Source organism: Rattus rattus, chromosome 12 (assembly GCF_011064425.1).
Source record: "Rattus rattus isolate New Zealand chromosome 12, Rrattus_CSIRO_v1, whole genome shotgun sequence".
Taxonomy (NCBI): Eukaryota; Metazoa; Chordata; class Mammalia; order Rodentia; family Muridae; genus Rattus; species Rattus rattus.
In genome coordinates this window covers 58150365-58171380 of record NC_046165.1, presented here as the reverse complement: position 1 = coordinate 58171380, position 21016 = coordinate 58150365, and the positions used below count along the sequence as shown (strand labels likewise).

At 48.0% G+C, this 21016-nt stretch overlaps 1 protein-coding gene across 2 annotated transcripts; it reads left to right on the top strand.

Annotated features, from left to right (window-relative positions):
- Positions 1–2174: 2174 nt before the first annotated feature.
- On the top strand, positions 2175–17074 carry Trim35 (tripartite motif containing 35). Of its 2 annotated transcripts, XM_032917226.1 has the most exons (6): positions 2195–3092; positions 8739–8834; positions 11817–12047; positions 14719–14741; positions 15502–15620; positions 16231–17074. In XM_032917226.1, the coding sequence occupies exons 1-6, from the start codon at positions 2367–2369 to the stop codon at positions 16830–16832; spliced, it is 1797 nt and encodes a 598-aa protein (XP_032773117.1). In that variant the 5' UTR covers positions 2195–2366; the 3' UTR covers positions 16833–17074. The 2 variants fall into 2 exon arrangements, with proteins under 2 accessions (XP_032773118.1, XP_032773117.1); XM_032917227.1 differs by lacking the exons at positions 14719–14741; positions 16231–17074 and having other exon boundaries at positions 2175–3092; positions 15502–15615.
- Positions 17075–21016: the final 3942 nt, after the last annotated feature.

Below are 21016 nucleotides of genomic sequence, written 5' to 3'. Positions count from 1 at the left end.
TTGCTTCATAACTAACTTTGGGGGCCTTATATGTGTTTATAGTTTAAAAGGTCTCATGTCACACACATGTCAGACTGAATCAAAGACGTCTGAGGCCCAATCCACCCAGAGGCAGGTCCATCCCTTGGTCCATCCCTAGTCACTTGTTATAATGTGGTTTCTGTGAGCTCATGTTTTCCCTCCCAGCCCCAAGCTCCCGGCATTAATGACTCTGAGATTTAGACGTAGTTACAAATGCCTTGGCCAATCGCTCTGGATCATTCCCTGGCTTGCTTATAACTTAATAATCGCATTATTCTGTTCCAAGTCCTGCCATGTGGCTGGTTACCTGGTCCTCAGTTACATGTGACTATCTCCTGTATGTCTAGGGTTGAATCCTTCTCCCTGTGCCAGTCTCTCCCCCAGAATCCTCTCTCTGTACTAGAACTTCCACATCCCTGTTTCCTGACTAAGTTAATAGGTTAATAGCATTTTTATTGACAGGTGATTCTTCCATACAGCACAAGAGAGTCTCTCTACAACTTGTATTGTAAATCACTTGTTAGGGTTGACCTCCCTGCCTTACTGAGAGCAGCTAAGTACCGTTCATCGTCCTATGCAGACTTCAAGCTTTAGAAAAGGTCTGAGCCATGGAGCCTTCACTGAGAGGATCAGGCCACTCTGCTTTCCTTACAGGTTTCCCTGACAACCAATGAATAATCTGTGCTGACTCTGCAGCTCTGGCTGCCTGTGTTTAAAGATGCTATCAGCAGCTCTCCTGCTGAACTGACCTTCTTCTGCCTGGAATACTTTCTGTCGCCTGATGTCGACAGAAACATACTTATTATTAGCATTTGCTTTTTCTCTTTGTTTACCTTAGCTACGTGGATTCCTTGTAGACAGCACATAGCAAGGCCTTGCCTTTTCATGTAATAGAACAATCCTTGCTTTTATTTCTTGATTACTGCTCTAAACAGAAGGGGAGAGAAAGAGGAGGGGAGGCTAGAAGGGAGGTAGGCAGGCATTCCTTCTTGCTGGGATTTCAGCAACAAGGCTTTTAGGAGGTTCTTCAAATGAGGCGATGAGGGTGGAGCCCCATCTCTGTTTACTTTCTATTCCTGTGATAGAAACCATGGCCAAAAGCACTCTAGTGAGGAAAGGATTTATTTGGCTTACATGTCCTGGATCATGGTCTGTTGAGGGACACTAAGGCAGGGAACCTCAAAGCAGGAACTGAAGAAGACTCCATGGAGGGGTGCTGCTTTCCGGTTTGCTCCTCATGGCTTGCTTAGATTCTTCATACACTCTAGAACCACCTGCCCTGGGGGTTGGGATAGGGACACAGATCATGGTGGACTAGGCCTACCCACATCAATCAAGCCTTCCACGGGCTCTCCACAGAACCATCTTATGGATGGTTTCCTCCATAAGATATTTTCTCCCTTCAGGTTCTCTCTCTCCAAATGACTTCAGATTGTGGAAAGTTGACAAAATTAGCATGAGCTCCCATAACATCATCAGTGGCTTTATAAGAGGAAGTGAGATCTGAGCTGGTACACTTGCCTGTCTGGCCATGTGATATTCTCTGTCTCATCATGATGCAGCAGGAAGGCTGGCACACCCGGCTCTTAAACGTCCCTGCTCTGGAGTCTCTATTCTTTATAAACCATCTTGTCTGCTGTTCTAGCAAGAGGAATAGAAAACAGACCCAAACACTACCTTCTGATTTAGCACCTAGTAATTGTTTATCTCGTGCAATATTTTTAAAGAATTATATGCTTCCTATGATACCAAGGAGTTTGGGAATCTGCAGCTCCTTGCTTAGTGTGTATGCTTGGGAGAAGACAACAGCGGAAGGCTACAAATATCAAATTGTAATGGGCAGCTGGAAACATTCAGCCTGTTTTTCTTGGCAAGTATCCAGCCTGGATTTTTTTTTTTTAAGTGTCCCTGTGTAACCCAGGCTGGTCTCGAACTCTTGATCCTCCTGCCTTAGCCTCCCAAATGCTGAGATTACAAGCATTTTCAGCACGACTTTCTCATCCTGGCTTTAACTGCCTGACTGCCTGATGCCACGGGCATGCTTCCATATTTATTTCACTCTCACGCCCCATTTTACCCCCATTTTACACAGGAACTCATTTATCCAACCACAAGCCCAGAATCGCGTCTCCTCAGGTCTTCCTGCTACCTCGAGGCAGCAGTAAACCCGATCAAAGTCAGAGGACGACCTATGTGAGGGTTTTGAGAAAACATTCCCAGTGCTGCATGACCCAGCTACTGCTTTGGACTCAGGTTCGGATCCCACCTAGGGAGCTAAGGAGTTAAAACATGAACGTCCCTAATCATCTATACTAGGAGTCTGAGATTTCGGGAATTGCTTAAGGATGGCGGCCCTTGGCTTCACTTCCTATTTCACAACGGAAATCCCACACTGCGGTGGGACGACAGATCCTTCCGCGCTGGATCTAAATGGATTGCCTCGGAGCTGGTGGAGACCAGGAACCACACCTCCTCCGGGAGACCCCGCGCAGACCGGAAGTGGGCGGGTCCGAGCCCTCAAAAAAACATTCGTGATTGGCTGGAGGCACTTTAGCTCCCCGCTCTTCTGCGGGGACAACGCCCTCAGGCTAGGCATGAAGGCGGCTACATCGGTGGTGATGGCTGCTGCTCCTGCGATGGAGCCAGGCCCCTCTGTGTCCCCGGGGCCTTCGCGCTCCTTCAAAGAGGAGCTGCTGTGTGCCGTGTGCTACGACCCGTTCCGCGACGCAGTGACTCTGCGCTGTGGCCACAACTTCTGCCGCCGGTGCGTGAGCGGCTGCTGGGAGGTGCAGACGACGCCCTCGTGCCCGGTGTGCAAGGAACGAGCGGTGCCCGGGGAGCTGCGCACCAACCACACGCTCAACAACCTGGTGGAGACCTTGCTGCGCGAGGAGGCCGAGGGCGCGCGCTGGACCGGTCGCCGGTCCCCGCGCCCCTGCCGCGCGCACCGTGCCCCGCTCACGCTCTTCTGCGTGGAGGACAAGGAGCTGTTGTGCTGTGCCTGCCAAGCCGACGCCCGGCACCAGGAGCATCGTGTGCAACCCATCAAGGACACTGCGCAGGACTTCCGGGTGAGCACCGCGCCAGCCGGCCCTGGAGACCCCCCCCCCACCGGCTACCCCTCCCTTCACCCGGGCCTAGCAACCATCTTGCCCGCTGTCCAGGCCCGTCTGAACAATGCTGGAGTGGTACAGTTTTCAGACATTCGGGCTTGGCGCGGTCAGTTTAGAAATGGAAAAGGCCAGAACCTAAAGCCTTGAGATTTCCCCAGCCCAGCAGTGCCCCCACGGGTTACAGAGCCATAAGAAAGGTCTTTGGCGCTGGCCTGCTGCTTTACTCCGATTACTTTTTTAGTATCCAAATATCTGGAGTTCCAGTGGCTATAATTAAACCAAGAGCAGCTGACACAACAGAACTAGCATGGCGGGGAAGGGTGGGTGTCGGTGCTGCAGGAAATCTAGCTAGGCGAGTACTTTACCTCGCAGCTGCACCCCAAGCCTAGTTTTGATTTTGAGCCAAGCTCCTAAATTAGCCAGGCAGGCCTTGAACTTTTCTTTGCTTACCTCAGCCTTGTGAGTGGCTGAGATTAACAGGCCTGTGGCACCAGACCCAGTGAAAAAGTCTTTGTTCTAAAACAGAAAAAAAATTGTTTTAGTACACGAGGTCAGACATTTTCGATAACAATTCGGCCTAATCGCTTAGAAATGCATGCTCCATTGCTTTACATAACACCCATCCTGGCATAGCGACTTAGTTTTTTTTTTAAGGGTTTCTGAAATGTCCATTTTACTCTGGCAATGTCTTGTTTTAGAAGAGAAAAGCTCTTTTAAAGTCAGGAATGTACTGGAACAGCTAAATTTGTTTCATTAGCTGCTAATTCATGGGTCAGAACCACAGTTGGGAGGGCCCAGGGTCAGCTGCTAGGAAGCCTGACGTGGTGAAGAGGAGATCCTGCAAGAGCCCGGGGTGCTCATCTTCAGACGCCCTTTCTCCACTTTGTGAAATGTCCTTTTGGAATCTCAGCAGAGTTGACGGCAGCTCCATATAGAGTGGAGGCGGAGCAGATGGGTACCATGTACACACATGTTCCGACAGTCATCCGTTGTATTGGCTCAGCAGCGGTTCATAGTGCCTCCTGTTCCCTCATTCACTGGCTGATGTGCTAGATCTCTATTTGGCATAGCTGCAGGAGCCAGCCATGGGCTTGGGTCCTGGTTCGAATCCCCTGGGGCTAGCAAAGGTACAGATTGGCATGGGTGGTATGTCCTCAGAACCGGTTAAAGCATCAGCTGAAGGCCCGAGAGAGCACAGGCCTGGAGACTGACTGCCTTCTTTCTATTCTTGCTGGGTTCCTTGTATTGGAAGGCCTCAGGAACACTAGAAGTAAGGCAATGTTAATAATTGCCACTCTCCGGGAGCTTCTAGCAAAAGTCTCAAGAACCTAGAGACATTAACCAGGTGAAGGAGGCTGGGGGTGGGGGGGGGAGGTTGCAAGAAGATGCAGCAGCATATAGAAGGTTCTAGAAGAGAGAAAGCTTTGGACACCAGGTGACGCCAGGAAGCCAAAGTCTCATTCTTCATTTTAGAATGGTGGTGTGAGGCCAGTGGGTGCTCCGTGTGAGTGAGTCTTAAAGAGCAGGGGGTGGGCCGATCTGAAAGATCCCAGGAGTTCTCAAACTGTGTGCTTAGCCAGAGGCACTGTGCCCTATTCATTTATTTATTTGTGAAATAAACATACTGAGGACCCCTTTGATTCTTACACTCTGTCCTAGGTATTCTGGCTGCTTAAAACCATACATAAGGCAGCCAGCCCCTCTGTTCTAGTTAATTTTATCTCGGTTATCTGAGGGAGTTTCAGTAGAGAGGATTGCCCAGAATAGATCAGCCAATCAGAGAGATTTGTCTAGGTTGATGATTGGTGTGGGAGGGCCCAGTTCATTGGTCCTGGGTAGTGTAAGACCAGTGTGTGTACTGGGCCTTCCCACACCAATCAGAGGAGCTGTCTGATGGACAGCATTTGTCCATTATTTTCATAGTTTCTGCATTAGTTCTTGCTTGATTTCCTGCCCTGACACCCCTCAGTGGTGGAGTATGACTAGGAACTATGAGCTGTAATAGACCCTTTCTTCCCAGAGTTGCTTTTGGTTGTCGTGGCAACAGAAACCAAACAAGAACACTGTTTACAGAAGTTGACATTTCAGAGGAGTTGGTGAGGCAGTCATTAGATAAAATGATGGATGTGGATTGTTGAGAAAGCAGGCAGCATAGGACGACCCACTACCAGGTAAGAATGGTGAGATTGTCCCTGCTGGGTACCCTCAGGAATCCCAGAGGTGGGTGCTCAGAAAGATCCCTTTGGCCTCCGTGTTGATAATCCAGTAGCAGTAATCTTTGAGGACTTGCTTACTCTGTGTTAGATGCCCTGAAGCATTAACAGACTTTAATACCCACAGAAATCCTGGAGCTGTATGATGGCTACTCTTGGTGGCAGCACAGTACAACTTCTCCAGTGTCTGCAGTCTTCCTGTCAGTAAACCCTTTCACAGGTTCATCACGTGGTGGCCTCCTTAGGAGGTGGTAAGTTAGGAGGTAGGGCCTGACTTGAGGAAGGTGGTTTGTGGTAACCGTTCTTGGAGACTGTAAGCTCCTTTCTCTGCTTCTTGCCCACCTCTGTTCTACCACCTCTAATCCCACCCCAGTGAGGGACCCAGCTGATACTTTCAAAACAGCAAAATGAAGAATTCTTTTCTTTAGTCATCCTGTTGGGTTTGTGGTTCGCGGCCTGCAAAAGTAATAAAGGTGGTGCGTGTTGGCTTTTCTATCACTACTGCAGGGCAGACCCACTCATGGGGCACTGAGGGGGATGTTAATGAGCTGGGACTTTGTCCTAACACAGTGGGACCTGATGGAAGGAGGGCTGACAAGATTTTGGAACATGTCATAGTGGATCAATCCAGAGCTCAAGAAAGACCCTAAATGCTCAGAGGGACTTTAGGAAGTCCCTCAAGTACAGTGTTCACAGGTTTGGATAGAAATACGTGTGTGTGTGTGTGTGTGTGTGTGTGTGTGTGTGTGTGTGTGTGTGTGTTTATGTTTATGAGGGCGTGGTTTGTGTATGTCTGCATAGGCTGGAGGTGGGCAGAGGTAGTGGCAGCCTGTCCTTCTTTCCTCTCTGTCTGTCTGTGTCTGTCTGTCTCTCTCTCCATTTCAACACTGGGCCTCACACTAGATTTGAAGTTCTATTTGAGCTAGGTTTGGCCATTGAACTCCAGGGATGCAGAGCTGAGAGAGCTTACAGGTGTGTGGGTGCTCAGGACCAGACCTGAGCTTCTCCTACTTGGATAACACACACTTTACCGGCTGACTCACCTCCCCAACCCCACGTTTCTTCTCAAAGGGAAAAGTATCCCAGCAGGATGGCTTAGATGTGTTATTGCTTACGAGTGCATGGACAAAGTTCCTCATACAAACAGTGACCAAGAAGTTGATATACTGCTTCTCAGTAAAACTAAAATCAGTGTAATTCTAACTGGGACATTAGTTTGAGGTTGTTTGCATTGGTGAAATTAAATCTTTGTCCTTGGCAAAGAACTATTAGGTCAATTTTCTGTTTATTTCCAAGCAGCAACCTGGCTAGCCATCCCAATTGAGGTTCACCACACTCTTGGAGAGAGCAGGGTCCTTCCCCTGTGCACTTCAGATTCCCTTCTCTGGAGTGGACTCTCGTGTGCGCACTGGTGAGAGGTAATGTGGTGATGAACGACCCATGGTGTGCGGATGAGTGCAGACTCTGGGGCAGAGTGAGTGCTCAGTGGACAGAGGTCACCACTATAATTAGCATTGGATTTGTTTCTGAAGAAGTTTCTAACTCATTTATGGAGTATAGAGAGGAAAGGATAAAAGTGGAGAGAAGGTAATAGGCCTTGGATACAAAAGGTAGGCAGAACCAACTTAAAACTCAAAAGTGTGTCTTCCCAGCTTAGCGGCAACAATTAAGAGTTTAAAAGCACTGAAGGGCTGGAGAGATGCTTGGCAGTTAAGAGCACTAGTTGCCCTTAGAGAGGACCTGAGTCTTGTTCCCGACACCCACACGGCCACTTACAACAGTCTGAAACTCTAGTTCCAAGGAATCTGACATTCTCTTCTGAGCACTGGGCACTAGTCACACATGCAGTTTTCACAGTCACATGCAGACAAAACACCCACACACATAAAATAAAAATTTTCAAAAAAAACCCAAGTGTTTGAGCACCTTCCTTAAACTCATGTTTATGTGTGTTCCTTGTTCAACAGAAGTGATTTTATTTTTTAAAATTAAGCAGGATGCAAGAGAAATGGCTAAATGGGTCAGTACTTACTGAGTGCTTGGCTCAAGGTCAAATTCCCAGAACTAACATAAAAAAATGAGATCACATGATTACCTGAACTTTAGCTCTATTGTGGGGCAGAATGAGGAGATCCTTAAGAATTGCTGAGTACTGGTCTAGCTCTAGATTTAATGAGATACTTTGTCTCGATTATGGTAGACTAAGGCCCAGGGGACATTGAGGAGAAGCCAGACAACCAGTGAGTTTGCTGTGAGTCTGTCTCCTAGGAATGTCAAGAGTGACCCTCCTGTCTCCCCAATATGACCACCTGAGCATGAGCCCAGCAAGGGCCACACGAGCAGACATTCCAGAGTGGATGGGAGAAAGATCACGGAGCCACAACCCTATACAAAGAGCTACAGGCAACTGATGTGGTGGGGTGTAGTTCTCAGGGCAAGAGCACACCAACTGGTCATCCAGTACCAAATGTTTACCCCTGAAAAACACATAGACAAGTAACATTACACAGACTGAGCGGGTTTATTTAGGACATTATGTGTATATAAATATATGCATATGATGGCATAGGGAAAAGGCTATGAATTTGAAAGCACCCAAGGAGGGTTTGGAAAGAAGAAAGGGAAGGGGGTAATTGTCAAAAAACCGAAAATGACTGATTGTGATGGGGAATGAAAAGAGTGGGGCACCTACCTGCACACCTGTGGGTGCATGCATGTCCAAAAGAAAAAGTAGGAAGGACTAGCTGGGTGTGATTGCTTCCGCCCATGATCCTACCACCTGGCAGGGGGATCACCATGAGTTCTAGAACAGCTTGGCCACATTGTGAGTGTAGGCCAGCCTGTGCTCTGTAGTGAGACCTTCGTCAGAAAGTAAAACAAAAGAGCATGAGTTTGCTGTGTTTCTTATCCTAGCACCATTAAAGGAAAAGGTGGGTGTAGAGGCGTGTTTAGGTGAGATCTCATTTGAATATTTCACCTCTTGGGAAATGACTGGAACAGACCACACTGTCAACCCTTTTTATAAGGGCCATCCATAGAAAAGTCCAGTTGGGAAAACTAGAGAGTGAGCCAGTAGCCATGGCACCTTGGTGGTATCCCCCAGTTCTGTGCTTCCAGAAACAAACAAGTGGAGCTGGCTGTTCTTCGCTGTACTGTGACCAGTTGGGCAGAGCCCCACTTCTGGAACCCCTGAGCCCTGCTCCCCACCTGCAGCAGGGCTGGGTTAGAGACCGGAGGTGGGAAGCAGCGTACAGTTGTGCAGTTCAAGGTTGGGGTTTTGCTGAGCTTCCAGCTGTGCCCACAGCCCTTGGACACACTGGCCTCCCTGGCTTGTGGTTGCACTCCACAGAGGAACTCCAGTGCTAACTTGTCCTGTATCCCCCCACATTAGGCCAAGTGTAAGAACATGGAGCACGTACTTCGGGAGAAAGCCAAGTCCTTCTGGGCTCTGAGGCGCACCTATGAGGCTATTGCCAAGCACAATGAGGTAAGTGGGTGCTCTGTTGTAGTAAATATTTGATCTCAATGGGGGTTTCCACCCTGCCTTTGGGTATTCAGTTCCCAGATAAAAGATGTACAGCTTCTATATAATAAGCCTTCATTAGCACTAAAGCTGGCTAGATAACTACCCTAGCTATTAGAATTTACCTTCCATCAATAACCCTGAGTTATAACTTGCTGTGTTTCTTCTGGGCAGCTCTTAGCTCCAACTGGCCAGCCTTCATAGCCATGTTTTCTTGATTCTTTCTTGTCTTCTGTCTCCCCTTTCTCATGGTCTCTTCTACCTAAGCCCAGGAACCAAAAAGATCCGCCTACCTCTCTTCTGCCCAGCTACAGTCTGTAGGCATCTTTATTCTCCAATCAGGGATAACTTGGGGAAACAAGGTTACTTAGAGTCACTTGGGTCTAGGTGGGGATTCTCTCTTCCCTGGGGGCAACCAAGCCTGGGTGGGGCAGTATTTAGCATTACAATACATAGCAAAAGACCAAACCTCAACAGGGCCAGGCCAGGTGGGGCACCTTGAGGGCTGCGACCCTGACATTGGCCCACTCAGAATTGGTCTCCACTGAGGCTTCATGGATCGGGCTCTTCTGTCACTAAAGAAGGCCATGGCCACAGCAGCCACAGGAGTGGACCAAGAAGCCACCTTCATCATCCGCACTGGGAATTAAAGATTATTTCTGTGACTGTCACACATCACCGGCTCACAAACCAGTGGTAACCAGGGCTCCTTAGAGATCATGCCATCCCTCCCAGTCCCGTGTGCACTCATCAAGTATCCTGTCCCATCTCCAGAATGTACCATGTCTAACTCCCCACTCCATAGCTGTGACTCACCTGGCTTTCCACCTGCCTCAACTCTGTCGCAGCCATGGTCCAGGCACTAGAGTTGTTCTTAAATTCTCAGTTCACATGTTCTTTCTGGGACGTGCTCCCTGGTCACAGTTTCCAAGGTAGCCATCCCTCACTACTCCAGGGCACGTGTCCCTAGACAGCTGACTGCAGTTTAACTTGTGTTTTACTTTTATCTCCTGTCAGAATGTAAGGAATTAAAGCACATTGATTAGCCCAGTATCTGGTACAAGAGACCTTGACTTGGGCACACAGGTACTGGAGAGTCAAATGAGTCCAGGTGAGCAGCAATTGAAGTAGCGCACCAGCTAGAGTCAGAAACAGGTTACTGCACTCTGGAGTCAGGGACAGCAGCAGCAAGCTCTGACATAATGGGCTGAGCAGCAGAACAAACCCAACCTCGTGTGTCCAGGGAGACCCTTAGCCCTGCCAAGAGAAAAGGAGAGTCCCTTCTCCATGCAGTTTCTGAGTGGAGCATTCAGAGTGACTCGTGGAAGCACCCCTGGCGAGAAGCCGTTTGTGATGTCTCACAAATCAACAAGCTGTGTCTTCAGAGACATGTGCATGCTGTCACGTGTACTAGTCAGGCTTCTCTAGAGAAACAGAATGTGCCTTTCATTTCTGAATTTCAAATAATTCTAGATGTAGTCAAGCTGACAACCAAGAATAGCCATCACAATGTCAGAGCCCCACGTATGTGCTGAACTGAAAGTCTAGTCTGAAAGTGGAGCCCCACTATTAGTGGAGTGCTGCTAGAAGATACCTTTCCAGGTGTTTGGGGGTTTGGGTTTTGTTGTTGTTTGTTTTTGGTTTTTTTTGTTTGTTTTTTTTTGGGGGGTGGGTGGAGACAGGGTCTTGCTGTGTATCCCTAGCTGGACTTGAACTCACAGTGACCCACTTGTCTGCTGAGCGCAGAGTGCTCCTCTCCAGTTGTTTCAGTGTTCTAGTAAACGAGAGTGGACTGTGTTGATCAGTGATAATATGTTGCACAGTTTTCCTAGTGCTATACCCTCAGTGAATTGAATTTTTTGTTGTTATTTTTCATTATCTTCTTAGAACCATAATGTGTACTAAACTTTGAATCCCTGCTCAGAGGATATCCTGCTCAAACTAGAGCTTATGCTTTATGTTGTTTTTCTAGTGATCATCTTAGAGTCATGTGTATCCGTTTCCCCGTGTTAACGAGTTAGCGCATGCTCTACTTCAGTTTCTGTCGATGTGACAAACATCATGACCACAAACAACTTACAGGAGGAAAGAGTTAATTTCAGCTTTGTAGGCCACGGTGTCACTGAGGGACATCAGAGCAAGAACTCAAGGCAGGCTTGCTGGCTGTTCATAAAGCGTAACCTCTGACCAAAGAACTTGCTTCAGCACTGCAGCAGGAACCATGGGGGATGCTGCTGGCTGGCTGGCAGAACAGCACAGAGATAGAACCTCTCACAGTGGCCTTGGGTGATCTTGGCAGTTTCTCATTCAAGGCTTGTCTCTCAGATTGGGTGTTTAATCCTAGCAATGAGGAGGCAGAGGCAGGTGGATTTCTTTGACCTCAAGGACAGCCTGGTCTATATAATGATACCCTGCCTCAAAATATAAAAAGTTAGGTTCAGTGGACATTCAATCATGTTCCTTCTGTGAGCCTTTCGAGGTTTGTGTAATAAGAGCGATTTCCTCTTTCCACAGACTATTTCTTTGCTTCTCTGAGGATCCATGTGGTTTGTCCTCAGTGTTTCCATGGTTATGACTTACAATGCAGGTGTCATTAAAATAAATATTTGACACAGCCAGAGTAAAGCCTCTCATTTAGACATATTCAAGACCTTGGGCTTTGAAGGTAGATAACTTGTAGAAGTTTATCTTTCATTTCTGTCTTTAGGACTTACCTTACTGTCGAGGAGCCCAAAGAGGCTGCCATTTATAAACAGTGATTGCAGCTTTGAAATTACCAAACCTGTCTGTCCCTTTTGACTCTGGACCTTCATGTGTACCCTGGTCTCTGTCTCTGGGGCTCTTCATGTCGTACCTAGAGCGTTGAGTTGCTTTGCTAAAGTGATCCCCAGCTAGGATGTCCTCAACCCTGCCTGATCTTGCTGGCTTCTCCCTGCTCTGGTGCAGGTGCAGACCACTTGGCTAGAAGGCCGAATCCGGGATGAGTTTGACAAGCTCCGAGATTTCCTGAGGGTGGAGGAACAAGCCACCGTGGATGCCATGAAGGAAGAGAGCAGGAAGAAGCACCTGCTGGCTGAGGAGAAGATGAAGCAGCTGGCGGAGCAGACCGAGGCACTGGCTCGTGAGATTGAGCGTCTGCAGATGGAGATGAAGGAAGACGACATGACCTTCCTCATGGTAAGGGGCCATCAGCGGACCTGGGGGTGGGGTGAGGGTCAGGGGCCAGCAGCTCACACCACAGGCCCTGTTCAGTCTTTCTGTGGTGGTGGAGGACCTTATTGGCGTGCCTTGTGGCAGAACTAGGCTTGGCCGCTGAGACTCCTACCTCCACCCTTTACTACTGCTGCTTTCTTGTTGGTTGGTTGTCTCTCTACCGCTAATGAAATAGGCAAATTGTGTAATACTTTAAGCCGTAAAGTTTTTATTACATTTTTATTAATTTACTGTAGATGAGTGTCTTAGGGTTCATTTGCCATGAAGAGACACCATGACCACAGCAACTCTTACAAAGGAAAATATCTAATTGGGACGGGCTTACAGTTCAGAAGTTTAGTTCATTATCATCATGGTGGGAAGCATGGTAGCCTACAAGCAAACATGGTGCTAGAGAGGTAGCTGAGAGTTCTACAGCTGATGGCAGGAAGAGACAGGGAACCACTGGGTCTGCCTTGAATTTCGTAGTAGTTGGTGGTGGTGGTGGTGGTGGTGGTGGTGGTGGTTTTTTTGGCTTTTTGATTTTTGTGTGTTTGTTTATTTTTTCCTCAATATCTACCCCACCCCCACCCCCACCCCCCACCCCCCACCCCCACCCCCACCTCCACCCCCACCCCCACCCCCCAAGGCGGGTGCTGGATCTGTAGCCTAGGCTTTGGGAGTGACAAGTGCTCTTACTAAGAGGCCTCTATCCTTTATCTTCTCTTTGTTTGTTTTTTTTGGGGCGGTTGGGGACTGGATCTCTCTTGTTAAAAAAAAAAGAATGATTTTAGGCTGAGGAGATGGCTCAGTCAGTAAAGGACTTACCTTCCAAGTACGAGGATCCAAGCTGACCCCTGGAAGCCACATAGAATACGCTGGGCATGGTAGCTCCTGCTGGTATCTTTTTTTTTTTTTTTTTTTTTAAATCTTAAATTATTACACAATTTGACTATTTCATTTAGGAGTAGAAAGACAACCAACTAACCAACCAACTAGCCAACCAACTAACCAACTAACCAATCAACCAACAAAAACTGCAGCTTAGTGGCCCACCAGCCTAGCCTGCTTGGTGAGATCCAGGGCAGTGACAGACGCTGCTTCAGAGAACAAGGCATCGAGCAGCTGAAGAATAAGCTGTGGTTCCCCTGGCTCCCTGAGACATCATGAGCGCGTGCACCTGCACACGCCCACGCACGCACCCACGCACACACCCACGCACGAGGGCGCAGAAAGGAAATTCTGTTCTTCCTTTAAAAACATGATTTTTCTTTCTTCCCTTCATTGATTTTGCCCTTCCTTGCAGAGAAGTTTCCCAGATTTGATAGCTCATTTATAAATCAGTCCCTTTTGATGCCAAGTAGTTCCCTCGTGCACTGCGTTTTACCTGTTTGGTTGTCCTGCCATTCTCACTTGAGTTACTTCTGCCTTTGCCTACTATGGGCAGTAAGACTCTAAACGTGTGTGTACTGGTTTTGTATGGACATGTTTGTACTTTTAGGTGTGTATCCAAGGGATTTCTGGATTACTTGGTAATTCTGCTTTAACCCATTAAGGGCTGCTAGGCAGTTTTACCAAAGTAGCCACACTATTTTGTCTTCCCACCTGCAGAGACCGAGAGTCAAGTTTCTATACCTCTTGTCCACTTTTCCCCATGGCCTTCCTCGCGAGTGAGGTGTGGTCTCATTGTGCTTCCAGTGTGCATTCTCTGGATAACTGATGACACTGGGCATCTGTCTTTTCAGTGGCTTCCTGGTCACTACTAGCTCTTCCTTAAGATGTCTGTTTAATTTATACAGTTCTTTCCTCCCTTCTTTTTTTGTTTGGTTGTTTTTGTTGTTGTTGTTTTGTTTTGTTTTTTGAGACAGGGTTTCTCTGTGAAGTCCTCACTGTCCTAGAGTTCACTCTGTAGACCAAGCTGGCCTTGAACCCAGAGATTCACCTGCCTCTGCCTCCTGAGTGCTGGGACTAAAGATGTGCATGCACCCACATGCCTAGCTAGACAGTTTTTAATAGGGTTGTCTGTTGGTGGTTTAGATGTGAGAGTTTGTTCCTTTTGTGCTCCAGTATAACTCTCTTATCTCAGACTTAGCTTTGCAGTTCGGTCTTACATGTATTTTAAGGGGTTTTTGTTTTGTTTTGTTTTTATTTTTAATCTAACACAGGCAGAGGCTTTTCTCTTTTTGGTTATACCTACATGATTGCTAAGAAGACAGTTGTATTAACTTACCTTGGTTCCTGTAGGAACTCTGACATCGTCTAGATTGTCACTTCCGTCCTCGTTACTCCTGATACCTCCATCACAGCAGCTTTTGTAGCAAGTGCAAGGCTTCCAACTTGGTGGTTTTTAAGGTTGCTTTTTATTTGGGATTTCTTGAAACTCCATATGAATTTTAGGATCAGTTCTAAGTTTTGCTAAAGGCGGCCCTGGGCCTCGTGGATACTGAGCAAGGTCTCCCTCCCGCTGCTGTATCTTCACTCTGGCACCTGGGACTGCCAAGGGATGACACTGAATCTGAGATGAGATCCCCACAGAGTATGTGACAGCTGAATGATGTCAGGTCTACTCATCATGAGTGGGGGTTACCTGACAGCTCTTGGTCAGAAATTCCCTGCCTTCTCTTAGTCTGTGTCTCTGCTTTTATTTTTTTTCCAGAAACACAAGAGCCGAAAACGCCGGTAAGTTGCCAAACCTTATGGGGACGGGAGAGGGTGAACAACTGGAAAGCCAGGGCTACACTGTCCCAGTAGTGGAAGGGCTAGGCAGGTAGCAGATCCAACTGGGTGGAATCCAGAGGGAGCGGTAGAGGCCAGCCAAGGGGAGCTCTTTAAGGGCATTCCAGTTCTGGTTGGCATGGAGACAGGGAGTTGTTTCGGAGCATAGAGGGTCAGTACTCTCCACAGGGATTTACAGCACCAGGCACATGACTCATGTTTCTCAGTTGTCAACAGGCTGGCTTCCTGCCTCTGGGAAAGAGCTTTGGAGTGCTTGGCTGTGGGTGGGTACTTGCTGGGCTCTCCAGGATGGGTAAGAAGAGCGTGTCCTGTCAGAAGATGAGAGTCAGTGCTCTGGGTTGTGATGGGTTCCCAGACTCTGCAGGGGCTCATCAAAGGCCACATAACGACATGGCTCTTTTGAATTCAGTCACTACTAAGGCCCTTCCAGCTTGGACCTCTCTGAGCTGAAATGGAATTTCTATCCATGAGGATGGCAGCTAGGTTGGAGAGCCTCCGCATGTGTCTATTTCCCAGCTGTTCAGGATTGAACCTTCCTGCTGATCCTGAAGGGCTCTGGCAGCCCCGTAGGCTCCTGCTGGGGAACCGATGTCCAGGAAACTTAGGTCTGAGACAAGGGAAGCAGTCCTGTTGCCTGCTTGTAGTCAGTGCAGCCAGGGGTCCTGGCCCCGGCCCCGTCCAATGCCAAGCCTTCCTCTACCAGGCTCTTCTGCACCGTGGAGCCAGCACCTCTCCAGCCTGGCTTGCTTATGGACGCATGCAAGTATCTGGAGTCCTTGCAGTACCGAGTCTGGAAGAAGATGCTTGGGTCTGTTGAATCGGGTAAGGACACGCAGCAAAATGCTCCAGGCAAATGGAGAGCATCCTGTGCTGCAGAGACCTGGCCTAGCCTCTCAGCTCTTGTCTCTGCAGCCCTTTCTAGGCGGGGCCAAGGGCCCTCCTGATTTGACCCACTTGAGAAAGGCTAACACTCCTTTCTGTTTTCTTAATGCTAACATTCATGATGACAGACCCAACTCCAGGTCACCTATCCCAAAGTCACTCCAACTCTCTCCTGCCAGTGTGCCCTGGTTTTATACCCAGAAGTGGCATCAACCCAGGGGATTGTTACTTGATCATCTTAGGTGTCCCGGGAGTGTGTGAACCTTCCAACTTCGTAGTACCTGCCTATGTTAGTCTCCTTGGCTGCTCTAACAGAGGACCATAAATTGGCTTAAATAACCAAAGTCTATTCCTATAGTCTTGGAGGCCAAAAGCTCATTCCCAAGGAATAGCTAAAACTCTGCTCCTCTGATCTGTGGGAAGGCCTTTAGACTTTGGCATTTGCTGTATTGCTTGGGTGTCCTTGGGTTGTAACTGCCAAGCTGGCCCCTACCTTGGCTGGTGACGTGACAAATCCTTCTGCTGACTCTATCTTTCTCTCTGTTCTTAGTGCCCTTCAGCTTGGATCCCAACACAGCTGCTGGCTGGCTCAAAGTGGCTGATGACCTCACGAGTGTCATCAACCATGGCTACCGTGTGCAGGTGGAGAATCCAGAGCGCTTCTCCTCGGCACCCTGCCTGCTGGGCTCTCAAATTTTCTCCAAGGGCTCCCACTCTTGGGAGGTGGATGTGGGTGGCCTGCCGAGCTGGCGAGTGGGCGTGGTTCGGGTGCAGGCACATGCACAGGCACAGGCTCAGGCTGATGTCGGTGGTGAGGGCCACTCACACAGCTGTTACCATGATACACGCTCAGGCTTCTGGTACCTGTGCCGCACGCAGGGTGTGGACGGAGACCACTGCATGACTTCCGACACAGCCACAGCCCCTCTGGTCCAGGCCATGCCGCGCCGTCTGCGTGTGGAGCTGGAGTGTGAGGAGGGTGAGCTGTCCTTCTATGACTCTGAGCGCCACTGCCATCTGTATACCTTCCATGCCCACTTTGGGGAGGTGAGGCCCTACTTCTACCTAGGGGCCTCTCGGGGTGATGGTCCCCCAGAACCTCTGCGCATCTGCCACCTGCGTGTCTCCATCAAAGAAGAGCTGGACATCTGAGCTGCAGGAGTTGGTAGCCCACCACTGACACTCGTGCAGCGTCACGCCTTTTCTTAGTTCCAAGTCCGCCTATGCCTCTGTCTTTATTTTTAAGTCCTTTTTCTGCCCAAAGTTAAGAGCCCCCCAGGAGGTGCTTGGCTGAGCTTAGGCTACCTTCAGGATGTGGGCTTCATTTCCTCTGTCCTTGCATTGCTGGTATACTGTTTTCTTGAAGGAAGGCATTATAATGCAGGTGTGACTATTTTTAGAGATGATGAAGCTAGCCTATCAGGAGATGCCTCTTTTTGAGTCTGTCATTTATGTTTCTAGGAAAAGGTCCTTGTCAGGCCATACAGGGAAGCCCCAGGATTGGTTGATCCAAGAGTGGGCAAAGCCTTCACCTAGGCTCTCCCATCTCAGGAGGGCAAGTTAGGCATTGTCAGCCTAAGTGAGCAAACATGGCTCACTTTGGCATCTGGTCTGAAGCTTGGGAGTTCCCCTGTTGGCCCCACACAGACTGGGGTGATTAGGACAGGATTTCTCTGGGAACTCGGGGTGCAAGGTACTCTGGAATACAGCTCAGAGTTAGTGGGTGTCACAGGAAAGGCAACTGTGGAGCCAGCTTCAAGTCAGTGACACAGAGGTCATAGCACCAGAATGCAGTGAGAAGACAGCTGGTGCTGGGCTGGGACCAGAGCCCTGCTCTGCTGCTCTTTTGAGCTAACTTCCTGTCGGCATGGAATCAACATTGATTGGTCAACTCATGCTTTGAAAGTTCTCTGAAACTTTGTCCAGTTTTCTAGAACACTTTTAAAAAATTAACTTGTTTGTCCTCTTTCTCTCTTGGGGCCTGTGTTCCACATCTATGAATTGACAGTAGTCCTTGGAAGTCAGTGGAGGAAGGTGTGAGGAGGGGCCTCAGTGGATGCTGCTTCAGTCAGGAACTGTTGGTCTGGGAGGCCAGTCCTGTCCTTGATGCCCTTGTCTTCATTGGCTTCAGCCATTGTTCTTGCTCTGCTCTGTGCAGTTTTCACTTTTCCTTGTGTGCCCCTCCACCTTTTCTTTCTCACTCATGCCTATAGATGGAGTCTAATTGCCAGCTAACCAAATCCCAAGTTGTGTCTTAAGGAGAAATAGCACCTCAGGGGTGCACCGTCATAGTCAGGGACACATTGCTGACCTAGGACCTAGCATCCCAATTTCAGCCTGCACCCCTCATTACATAAGACTTGTTTTAAACCATGCCGCTTACCCACTAATTGGCTCTAACTAGGTCATGCGCATTGATTATCTAACAAGTGGGAACACAGAAGAACCCCTGGTGCAGGCCAGGCTAGGAGCAGGGACAGTGTTGGCAAGCCAGCTTATGAGTGTCAGATGCTTGGGCACCACGGGTGTGCAAAGGTATGCCTGCTATGATGTGTGTGTCCAGTTTCTCTAAAGAAACTCTCCCTGTAGTTACTCTTAAAAGTTTTTTAACTTTTTTTTTAATTTTCACCTTCGTTCTTTTTAAATAGGGTAATTTTAATGACCTAGACTCTTTTAGAAAGATTTTACTTGACCCACAACTGACATGTTTCTTTCAGAGCCTTTGTAAACACAAATTCTTTCTGTAACTTGTACCTGACTCGATCCTTCCCATTGTAAGATTATCGTGTGCAGTGAATGTGCTGTGTAGTTTGTTAGTTTGTTAGTTGGTGGACATTTGGCTTGTTGCAGTGTTTAGCTATTATGAGTTATGCTATGAAATTTGTGTGCAAGTTTTGTGTGGATGTTTTTTCTTTTTGATTCTCTGTCATATACCTTGGAGTCTGTTTTCCAGGTCATATGATAATTATTTTAAACCCTTTGGGGACTTGCCACGCTGTTTCTAAGAGAACCGTTCCATTTTCTACTCCCCCCGGCAGCAGGTGAGGGCTGGGTTGTAGCAAGTTCTTGTCAGCACTGTCTGCCCTCTAAGCTAGCCATACTGAGGAAACTGGAGTATGTCTCATTTGACCCTCTCAGCTGGCCATACTGAGGAAACTGGTGTATGTCTCATTTGACCTGTGGTTGCCATCCCTGACGGCTGATGAGGGAACAACTTTTCTCATGTTTGCTGTGTATCTGCTTCAGAGACTTAAGAGTGTTTGCCCCTCGGGTTGTCCGTCTTTCTATTAAGAAGTTTTACAAGTTTGTTATGCATTCTAGATAAAAGTTCCTTTGTGTCAGATGAGTCACTTATAAAAATTTTCCTCCTAATTCAGTGAGTTGCTTTTTTATTGTCTTTTTTTTTTTAATTTTTTTTTCAGGGGGTGAGAGCTGTCTCAGTGGTTGAGATGACTTCTACTCTTCCAGAGGTCCTGAACTCAATTCTCAGCACCTCTGTTGGGTGGCTGACAACCATCTGTAATTCCAGCTCTAGGGGATCTGACACCTGGTACCTGCATGCATGTGTGCACATACAGCCACACAGATAGATAAATCAGTAATCTTTTTAAATGTATTTGTGTGCATGTGTACAGGTGCCTGTCAAGGCCAGAGGAGAGCCTCAGGTTCCTTGGAGCTAGAATCACAGGCTGTTGTGAGCTACCTGATAAGGGTGCTGGGAAATGAACTGGGTTTCTTTGGAAGAACAGCAAATGCTCTTAATTGCTGAGCCATTTCTCCAGCCCTCTTGTACTGTCTTAGTGATGTCCCTTGGTATTCAGAAGCTTAAATTTGGGATATCCAGCACATTTGCCTATCTCTTTTCTTGCATATCCACAAGATCTTGGGCATTGCCCTGAAACCCATGCAACACAAGACCTGAATTTTGGCTCAGTGATGGGTCAGCTGTTGGGGCCCTTGTCTATGAGTCTAAATTCTTTCCAACCCTCTCCTACCCTTTTGTCCTCTTTTTTGTATCTTCATTAATGCTAAAGGTGGCATTTCAGTTTCCCCCTTTGAACTCATCCAAATGATTGCTAGAAGATCCATCCTTCCATGTCCCCTTGGTCACCTTAGGTGGCTCTGTACCCAACCTTGGGTAGATTTCTTCAGTACTGTTTTCAGAGGTCCAATTGCCGGCCCTGCCTTCGTCACTGAGGTTTTCTGACTCTTACAGGATTCTAGCTAGGTGAATGTTGGTTTACCCTTCAGACATGTCACCTGGTACATAAAGGGCCATTTTCATGACTGCAAACTGATGAGATGAGATCTTTTGGTGCATTGCCCACCTGCCCAAGCTCTCTTCATCTGTAGCAGTTGAGAAGGTCTTCCATACCCAGACTTGGTAGTGGAGCTTCCCCACTCCAGATGACAGGAGAGTCCCTCTCTCAGTTTGGGTTTCCATTGCTGTAGACGGCATGACCAGGCCAACCCTTACAAAGGACAATATTTAACTGGGGCTGGCTCACAAGTTCTGAAGTTCAGTCCATTATCACCATGGCAGGAAACATGGCAGTGTCCAGGCAGGCATGGTGCTGGAACAGCTGAGAGCATCTTGTTCCAAAGGCAAACAAGAGAAGACTGCCTTTCCCACACTGGGTAGAACTTGAGCTTAGGGACCTCAAAGCCTACCCCCACAGTGACATTCTTCCTCTAACAAGGCTACACCTCCTCCATTAAGGCCACATCTCCTAATAGTGCCACTTCCCATGGGCAAACCATATTCAAACCACCACATTCCACTCCCTGACCCCCACAGGCTTGTTCAAACACATGAGTCTATGGGGGCCATACCTAGCCATAGCATAATGAATAATACATTTAGTCCAATTTCAAAAGTCCCCATAGTTTATAACAGTCTCAACAATATAAAAGTTCAAAGTCTCTTCTGAGATTCATCACTTAACTAATCCCCTATAAAATCAAAATTTAAAAAGCAGATTACATACCTCTAACATCACAAGATATACATTACCATCCCCAAATGTCCAAATGAGGAAACACTGGACCAAAGTCAGGACCAACACCAGCCAAGCGAACTCCAAACTGCATGTCCATGTCTGATGTCAGATCTCCAACTCCGTTCATCTTTGTTGACGGCAACAAACTTCTTTGTCCTGGGCTGGTTCCACTCCGTTAGCAGCTTTCCTCAGCAGGTAGCCCATGGCTCTGGCATCTGGAACATCTTGGGGTCTCCAAGGCAGCTTCAACTTCATACCTTCTTATTCCAGTGTCTGGAATCCACACATGATCTAGCCTTCTCCGAAGGGCGTAGGTCAGCTCTCCAGAGCTGCCCT